This window comes from Hyaena hyaena, unplaced genomic scaffold (genome assembly GCF_003009895.1).
Source record: "Hyaena hyaena isolate Hyena2069 unplaced genomic scaffold, ASM300989v1 scaffold_1, whole genome shotgun sequence".
Classification (NCBI taxonomy): domain Eukaryota; kingdom Metazoa; phylum Chordata; class Mammalia; order Carnivora; family Hyaenidae; genus Hyaena; species Hyaena hyaena.
This window is the reverse complement of record NW_024080633.1, coordinates 3,097,057-3,106,659: the sequence shown is the minus strand read 5'-3', so window position 1 is coordinate 3,106,659 and position 9,603 is coordinate 3,097,057. Positions and strand designations below refer to the sequence as shown.

Genomic DNA, 9,603 nt, shown 5'->3' with positions numbered 1-9,603 from the left:
TTAGGTTGCATAAATATTGACACAGTTTCACTCTTTCTTCCCAACTGGTAATAGACACTCTTCATTCCATCCCTACAGAGTGCTCCCGTAAAACCCAAACTATCCTTATAAACAGCTTCTCTGCGGCAGTAATGAAAAGGAAAAAGTGCTTTTCTGGAAAACACCAACGGCACTGGCATTTAGGGTTATGATGTGCCTACAAGCCCTTTGGGGAGTCTCTTATTAGGGATTCCGGGTTTGCTAAAACTAAAGGCTGCCAGCATCAAAGAAATTAACACAAGTCTAATCTGGTGTAAGAAGCCAATGAGTGACACCTAAGGTCTCATTATAAATAGGAAAGAATGTTGTGGGGTGGGTGAGAGCCATTCTGAAGTGCAATGTTCAAGAAGCTGGCTTAATATATGACTAAGTGTCAGAAGTCAGGTTTTCTGAGAATTACTTTTCAGATAAACAACTTTATAGCACTGCACTTAATCATACTTACTAGAGACATCTCATTTATCACCGAATTACAAGTAACTTTAATTCTATTGATATTTCCATAAAGCCCGTTGAAAATCCATCCTGGCACTTCTAAAGGGTTCGGGGGCCCTGTGACATGGGATTCACTTGCAAAAATCTCTGCAGAACCACACTCTAAAGGCTTCTGTGTCTTCCGGCCTCTTTGTTGACCCTCAAGGGAGAGAGTGGGGAAAAAACGATTCCCGCACCCGCCAACCCTATCCTCAGCCCCTTTCCTACAAGGTCGGGTTATCGCACTACAGTCAAACTGACTCTCTGGGCCTCAGTCCCCCTCCCACCTTGGAAAACTAGCTTCTTTGCACTTCAACAAAACTGGACAGGGATCAATTTCAACTGACCTTTGCCGAAAGGTGGCGCTGTTGAGGTAAAAATCCAACAATAGTTTTCACTCTTGGATTCTTTTGCAGGCTTTTCAGATTTTTTTTTTTTTTTTTTTTTTTTAGTGCGCCCTCCTAGCGTCTCCCCCTCCCATAAAGTAAAATAAATATGATTAACACCAAATGCATTTCATTAATTGGAGGAATCAACAGTCTCAACATCCAAGTAGGCGGGCTGGTCTTCCAAAAGCTGGGTCGGCTTGGCGCACGCTTGCTTCCCCCCAAATAAATCTCGGTTTCTCCGACTTGCCTATCGCTTTAAAATCTTAGAAACAGTTGTTGGGTCTTTCTTTTCTCTTCTTTTTCTTTCTTTCCTTTTTCTTTTTTTGCATAAGCTTTCAACAAATCGATCTAGAAAACTGAATAGTTATTAGCATCTGCCACGGGGAGGGGGAAAAGCAGCCCCCCACCCTACCCCCACTGTGGGTTTCCGGGCTGGTCCGAGAAACCGCGGTTTAAAATTTAACCCTTCGAGGGGAGCTGGTGGGAGTTGTTCCCCCCCACACACACATGCACCCCTTGCTCCTCTCCATCGTTAAGTCTGAAATAATTAAGTGAGACGTGAAAGTGCAAAGGGCGCGCGGGACCCTGATAAACAGGGGTCAGATTTCATATGGGGGTGAGTGAGCGTGTGCGTGTGTGTGTGTGCGCGCGCGCGTGTGTGTAGGGGAGGTGCGATGAGACAGAGAGAGAGACAGAGAGACAAATATGAATCTCTAAGGCCGCACTCAGGCCAGAGTTGGAAGCCCAAGGGCTGAGCCCGGCTAACCAGGCTGCCAGCTTCTCCGGAGTTAACTCGCGTAGGCGTTCGCTCCCCCCTCCTAGGGCACCCGACGCCAGCGGGCAGCCAGTCCCCGCGCGTAATGGCCCCCGAACAAGTTATATCCCTTCCTTCAAAGAGGGCGATAAAACGGGCTTTCTCCCCTCGCTGACTCGGAACCACTCGGGCTGCGCGCGGGGAAGTGGCGCCCTGCGCGCAGTTGGGACACTGAGCCCCCCACCCCCACCCCCGCACCCCTGAGCCCCCAAGCGCGCGGGCCCCGGGGAGAGGGACAAAGAGTTTGCGCTCTTTGGCTCCAAGGGCCAAGTTTGAGCTCTGGGCACAGCCATGGCTCGGGGAAGGAAGGTCCCCCGGGCAGACACCTGGGTGCCAAAGGTGGAGTGCGGAGGAAAAGCTGCCGAGCGAATTCACAGTCCCAAGGTTGAGAGCTGCCCAGGGAGCGGAGTCGGGCCAATCCCCGCAGAGCGAGGGGAGGGCAAGCCGCCGCTCCGGAAAGCAGGCCTCTCTCGCGCTCCGAAGTAAAGCCAACGGTCCTCCCGGGTTCCCGAAGTCCCTCTGGACTACTCCTTCCCCTCTTGCACCAAACTTTGCGCCGGGCTTTGCTCCCTCTCCGGGAGGCTGCGGCGCGCAAAGGGTTAAGCCAGCCTGTCCCAGCTGACAGTCAGCTGATTGGGCCCTGATTGACAGCTCCGAAAAGTTTCCTTGTTTCTATCTATTATGCTAATCGCGGCCGCTCTCGCCGCCTCCCATTGGCCCCGAGTACCAGTCAATTTCCCATTTGGACCTGACGTCACAAGTGCTATAAAACTCAGCAATTGCTTTAAACTCTTCTTGCTGGATCAGAGGCTTTTAAAATCTTTTTTCATCTTCGAGCCGTGGCTCGGGCTGCTCGTCGGCTCGGCCTCCCCCCTTTTTGCTCTCTGCCTCGCCTTTCCCCAGGACTTCGCTATTTTGCTTTAAAAAAAAAAAAAGGCAAGAAAGAACTAAACTCCCCCCTCCCTTTCCTCCAGCCGGGCTGCACCTCTGTCTTGCACTTTGCACGGAGAGCGCGCGCGAGGGAGAGAGAGAGAGAGAGAGAGGAAAGGAAAGGAAAGGGGGATAAAAATAATAAAAAGAGCAGGCAGAAGAGAAGGCGAGCAGCATGAAGTGTTAACTCCCCCGTGCCAAGGCCCGCGCCGCCGGACAGCCGCCCGCCGCGCCTCCAGCCCCGAGCGGCCGCCGCGCGCGCCCCGCCTGCAGCCCGGGCCGGCGAGGCGAGCCCTCCTTATGCAAAGCGCGCAGCGGAGCGGCGAGCGGGGGACGCCGCGCACCCGGCCGGGCTCCTCCGGCTTCGCCGCCGCCGCCGCCGCCGCCGCAGCCCGCGGAAGACCTTCCCGAGCCTGAAGCCGCCGGCTCGGCACGCACGGAGGCGAGCAGGCGAGGAGGGGCCGGGGCGAGCGAGCGAGCACATTGGCGTGAGCAGGGGGGAGGGAGGGCGGGCGCGGGGGGCGCGGGCAGGGCGGGGGGTGTGTGCGCGCTCGGAGCTTTCGGGCCAGCCACCGCCGAGCGAGCTAGAAGCGCCCCAGCCCGGCAAGCTGGCTCACCCGCTGGCCACCCAGCACAGCCCGCTGGCCCCTCTCCTGCAGCCCATCTGGCGGAGCGGCGGCGGCGGCGGCGGCGGCGGCAGGAGAATGGCATCAGAACTGGCAATGAGCAACTCCGACCTGCCCACCAGTCCCCTGGCCATGGAATATGTTAATGACTTCGATCTGATGAAGTTTGAAGTGAAAAAGGAACCGGTGGAGACCGACCGCATCATCAGCCAGTGCGGCCGTCTCATCGCCGGGGGCTCGCTGTCCTCCACCCCCATGAGCACGCCGTGCAGCTCGGTGCCCCCTTCCCCCAGCTTCTCGGCGCCCAGCCCGGGCTCGGGCAGCGAGCAGAAGGCGCACCTGGAAGACTACTACTGGATGACCGGCTACCCGCAGCAGCTGAACCCCGAGGCGCTGGGCTTCAGCCCCGAGGACGCGGTCGAGGCGCTCATCAGCAACAGCCACCAGCTCCAGGGCGGCTTCGATGGCTACGCGCGCGGGGCGCAGCAGCTGGCCTCGGCGGCCGGGGCCGGCGCCGGCGCCTCCCTGGGCGGCAGCGGCGAGGAGATGGGCCCCGCCGCCGCCGTGGTGTCCGCCGTGATCGCCGCGGCCGCCGCGCAGAGCGGCGCGGGCCCGCACTACCACCACCATCACCACCACCACGCCGCCGGCCACCACCACCACCCGACGGCCGGCGCGCCCGGCGCCGCGGGCGGCGCGTCCGCCTCGGCCGGTGGCGCGGGCGGCGCGGGCGGCGGCGGCGGCCCGGCCAGCGCCGGGGGCGGCGGCGGAGGCGGCGGCGGCGGCGGCGGCGGCGGCGGGGGCGCGGCGGGGGCGGGGGGCGCCCTGCACCCGCACCACGCCGCGGGCGGCCTGCACTTCGACGACCGCTTCTCCGACGAGCAGCTGGTGACCATGTCGGTGCGCGAGCTGAACCGGCAGCTGCGCGGGGTCAGCAAGGAGGAGGTGATCCGGCTGAAGCAGAAGAGGCGGACCCTGAAAAACCGCGGCTATGCCCAGTCCTGCCGCTTCAAGAGGGTGCAGCAGAGACACGTCCTGGAGTCCGAGAAGAACCAGCTGCTGCAGCAGGTCGACCACCTCAAGCAGGAGATCTCCAGGCTGGTGCGCGAGAGGGACGCGTACAAGGAGAAATACGAGAAGCTGGTGAGCAGCGGCTTCCGAGAAAACGGCTCCAGCAGCGACAACCCGTCGTCTCCCGAGTTTTTCATGTGAGTCTGACACGCGATCCCAGCTAGCCACCTTGATAAGTGCTCCGTGGGGGTCCGACTCGGGTGTGGGCTTGCTAGTTCCAGAGCCGTGCTCGCCGCCACCTCGCCCCCTCCCCTGCCGAGATCGCCCCCCGATGCCCCTGCACACACGCACGCACACACACATGCACACACGTGTACACACACACACATGCACACACACACACACCCTGCTCCCAGTTGGCGGTGGCGGTGGCTGTTTTTAAATGGGGAGGGAGTGGATGTCTGGCTCATGGATTGCCAATCTGAAATTCTCCATAACTTGCTAGCTTGTTTTTATTTACCGCCCCCCTCCCGCCCCCATGTTCAAAGATCTCAGCAGAGTTCTTCATGCTCATCTTTGAAACCCGCATCATTCATAGTTTTTGTTTTTGTTTTTGTTTTTTTTCTCTCCCTTCTTCAGTTCATGAGCTGGTGTTCATTTTCTGTGTGTGTGTGTTTTTATTTTTGTTTGTTGTTGTTTTTTTTTTTAATTTTACTTTTCGGAGCTTGCTGTGTTGTTGCCTTTTTTCCCAACCTCCACCCTCACGCCCTCTCCACCCATCTCCTCAGAGATAAAAGAAAAAAGAAAAAAAAAAAAAGCTAAGTTTTTTTTTTCCTCCTCCTGAGTTCTTCATATGTGAGATTGAGCTTGCAAAGGAAAAAAAAAATGTGAAATGTTAGAGACTTGCAGCGCGCTGAGTTCCATCGGGTTTTTTTTAGCATTGTGATGCTAAACTAGAGAGAGAGAAAAAAATCCTCATGAACCTACCACAATCAAGCCTGCATCAACCTGGGTGTGACTTGTGAGTTTTGGCCTTACCATGCCAAATCTGAGAGTTTAGTCTGCCATTAAAAAACTCATTCTCATCTCATGCATTATTATGCTCGCTACTTTGTCTTAGCAACAATGAACTATAACTGTTTCAAAGACTTTATGGAAAAGAGACATTATATTAATAAAAAAAAAAAAGCCTGCATGCTGGACATGTATGGTATAATTATTTTTTTTTCTTTTTTTTTTTTCCTTTTGGCTTGGAAATGGACGTTCGAAGACTTATGGCATGGCATTCGTACTTTTGTTTTATTGCCTCATGACTTTTTTGAGTTCAGAACAAAGTGCCAACCTAGAGCCTTCTTCCCATGAAAGTTTGCATCCTCCAAACTGCTTTGAGTTATTCAGAACTTCAGCCTCCCATTGGAAATGCACTGAAGGCATTCCTTGTCAAAGATGCCAGAATGGGTTAAAAATCTAACAGTAAAGAACTCTTAATGTTTTTTTTTTCTTTTTAATAAGAATGACACCCCACTTTGGGGACTAAACTTGTGCTGTTGCGGAAAGCAGTCTAAAATTTATTTTTAAAAAAAAAGAAAAAAAAAAGGAATATGCCCCGTTATTTTTTGGTTTGTTTTCTTTTTATTATTTTTTTTCTTTTTGGCTTTTGGTCATTGTCAAATGTGGAATGCTATGGGTTTCTAGTATATAATTTAATTCTAGTTTTTATAATCTGTTAGCCCAGTTAAAATGTATGCTACAGATAAAGGAATGTTATAGATAAATTTGAAAGAGTTAGGTCTGTTTAGCTGTAGATTTTTTTAAAGATTGATGCACTAAATTGTTTACTGTTGTGATGTTAAGGGGGGGTAGAATTTGCAAGGGGACTGTTTAAAAAAAGTAGCTTATACAAGCATGTGCTTGCAACTTAAAATATAAGTTGAGTATGTGTACTCTTTGCTATACCACTGACTGTATTGAAAAACCAAAGTATTAAAGGGGAAACACCCCTGTTTATATCTGTAGGGGGATTTTACATTCAAAATGTATGGTTTTTTTTTTTTTCAAATTTAAAGTATTTGGGACTGAATTGCACTAAAATATAACCTGCAAGCATATAATACACAAAAATTTGCAAAACTGTTTAGAACGCTAATAAAATTTCTGCAGTTATAAACAAAATGGCATTACTGCACAGTTTTAAGACGATGCAGATTTTTTTACAGTTGTATTGTGGTGCAGAACTAGATTTTCTGTAACTTAAAAAAAAATCCACAGTTTTAAAGGCAATAATCAGTAAATGTTATTTTCAGGGACTGACATCCTGTCTTTAAAAAAAAAAAATGAAAAGTAAATCTTACCACAATAAATATAAAAAAATCTTGTCAGTTACTTTTCTTTTACATATTTTGCTGTGCAAAATTGTTTTATATCTTGAGTTACTAACTAACCACGCGTGATGTTCCTATGTGCTTTTCTTTCATTTTCAATTCTGGTTATATCAAGAGAAAGAATAATCTACAATAATAAACTGCATTTTTTTTTTGATTCTGTGCTCAGCTTCTTAGTGTACAGTTTAACTGGGCCCAAAACCGCAGTAGAAGTGTAAAATGCATCCTTTTCTCCAGAGGAAGGATTAATGGAGGAGTAGGGAGGAAATCATTCAGGGTGAAACATAGGCTGTTTTGTGAGGCTGGGGGCGGTGGGGGGGGGGGGCAGTCCCTTTGAATAATTAGCAATATTTAATATAAATGTAAATTATGACCTCTCAAAATGCCCTTCCCCCCAAGTTTGCAGTTTTCGAGTGAGTTGAGATATCATTGCCCTCTGGTGAAAACAAACACGAAAATCTCAGCCAGAGAGTAGGGCCTTCTCAGCATGGCTCTGAGCTTCTGGTCCAACAGCAAACCCATCTAGAGAGAAGTGGGCCAGGCAAATAGGGCCCAGCACACAGGGCTTGGACACATATGCATTTAATGGTAAAGATAAACATTTCTTGCCTTTTGGCTAAAATTGATTCTTTTCCCTTCTTCCGGCTACACACTATGATTTTCTTGTTAGCCAGGCCTGCCACGACTTAACATCTACACTTTGGACAAATCAAATTGTTTGTTGGGTTTCGGGTTTTTTTTTGTGACTCGGAAGGTCATCTGTCTTAATAGGTATAAGGACCCCCTCCCCCTTACTTACATAACCCCAAGTACATCTCTGGATTTGAACTGTGTTATTAAATCATATTTCACCGTGAGTATTTAGCCAAGGGCTTCTCCACTTAGACAAGCTGGCCGTGATTTCCAATCACCCTAACTCCAGAAATACAAGTGAGCAGAAAGTAATGCCTTGGTAAAATAAAGGCTATGCTTTGATTGATTTGGGGGTGTTTGCCGCCAAACAGGCTGTGTACGGAGGCTAACTTAAAAGCTGACTTGAAAAGTCAGTCCAGCTACCTTCCCTAACAGCACTGACCTATTTTAAAATGACACAAATTCATGCAACTAGTGTTACAGATCCATGCAGTGCGCACTCCTAATCAACTGCCCGGAGAATTCTAAAAGAATGTCAGACAAAGCCAACGCTGTTTTGAAACTATAGCCAAACACGATGACTTTTGTTTTATTTCGTTTTCGGCTTGTTTTGTTTTGTTTTGTTTTAAGATATTATTGCAACTCTGAACGAAGGCCTTATTTTGAAGAAAACAGGTTGTGCTTGGCGCAGATGAGCTCTGGCCAGTTGATCATCTTGTCTTCCTTCCCCTTTTTCACAGAACGCGAAGACACTGTATACCCACTGCGTTTAGACCTTCCCTTTATGTGCCAGTTTGGACTGAACTCCTGAATCCACACTTAATGTTGCTTAACAAAACTCTTCATAGTAAACATATACTTCTTCCGGGTGCTTGAAGTTAGTTAGCTGTTCTCTGCTTCAGAGGTTGTTTTTTTTTTTCCCCTCTGATTCCCAGCGAGGAGATCTGCAGTTTCCCCCTGAAGAGGCAGAAATGGAGAGATCATTTATACAAAAAGCTCAGCATCAGATGATAGCTTTCAGGCAAACACATTCTCAAAATAAGAGTGCCGCACAGGATGGACTTAGCTGCAGTCCCCTCCTGAGGGACAGGACTTGGGAAGAAGGGCAGTTGTGCCTCACTGAAGCTTTCTGATCAGACCCCCCAGGGCAGCTCACCAGAATAAGTGGGGTTTGGCCCCAAACGTTAGAAAGCAGAGAGGCACTTACAGAAACGGGCTTTGGGTGGCTGGCTTGAAGAGAAGGTTACCTCCCTCGTGAAGGACAGTTGTAGAAATCACCGGTACTAAAAACTTTGAAATGCACTAGGAGTGGCAAACGCGAATGCATGTGTGCGTGTGTGGTTGGTTTTTGTTTTTTGTTTTTTGTTTTTTTTTAACAAAGAAATCCTGAATTCTACCGAAGTGCCCTTAGTAGAAATAAGTCTCCAAATTCGAAATAAATAAATAAATCATGTAAGGAAATCTAGCGCTCCCTTTCCACTGCATCTGAGTCTTTGTCTAAATAGTGTTAAAATTCCTTTCATTCCACTTACAGAACTGAGCCCACTTGCAATTTGGAGCCATCAGTGGGATACGCCACGTTTTGGAAACCCCAGCAATGCGTACTCACCGGTGTATTCACCAAATGAAATTTGTGTGAGAACTGTGCATTAAAAATGTATTACTATTACTATTATTATTATTATTCGCAGTCTTGGAGAACACCCCCCCCCCCCGACCTGTATTTAGTTTCCTTTTTAAAGAAAAATGATCATGTTAGAGAAGAAAGCTAGCAAATGTAGGACCTCCATGCTGGTAAACTGTTCCTCTTGCCTGAAGGTCTTCCGAGCCAACCCAGAGGAAGAAGCGCAGGGATGCTTCTGGCTCCATGGTGCGTGAAACTAAACTAGGTGCCATTGTCTTCAGCCCGCAATGTCAGCTTTTAAACAGCCACTGAAATTTACAGGAGATCTCTAGGTTTGTAGGAAGAGAAGTTCCCCAGGAGGTAACAGCTAGCGTTTTGGAAGCAGACTTGCACACTCTGAATCGTACTTTTTCACACTTCATTGTTTCTTTGGCAGATAATGTTACTAAGAAGAAGAAGAAGAAATTAGAAAAAACAAAAAACAAAAAACAAAAAACCTGCTTTCCCTTCCCCAGGCAGATGCCACGGGTGGAAGTTGCAGCCGAGCCGAGGCGGCCTGGCTCTCTGGTAGGCCCTGGATAGTATTGTACTTATCAGTGATGTCGAATGTGTGCATTTATCAGACGTAGCTGTGAGTGAAAACACCGCCTGGCGAAACACAAAGTTAGTTAAGCCACACCCT

The 9,603-nt window shown here is 49.3% G+C and overlaps 1 protein-coding gene across 1 annotated transcript; it reads left to right on the top strand.

Moving 5' to 3' along the window:
- Positions 1-3,150: 3,150 nt before the first annotated feature.
- On the top strand, positions 3,151-8,927 carry MAF (MAF bZIP transcription factor). Its single transcript, XM_039227204.1, has 2 exons — positions 3,151-4,480; positions 8,832-8,927. The coding sequence occupies exons 1-2, from the start codon at positions 3,351-3,353 to the stop codon at positions 8,923-8,925; spliced, it is 1,224 nt and encodes a 407-aa protein (XP_039083135.1). The 5' UTR covers positions 3,151-3,350; the 3' UTR covers positions 8,926-8,927.
- The last annotated feature ends 676 nt before the right edge of the window (positions 8,928-9,603 follow it).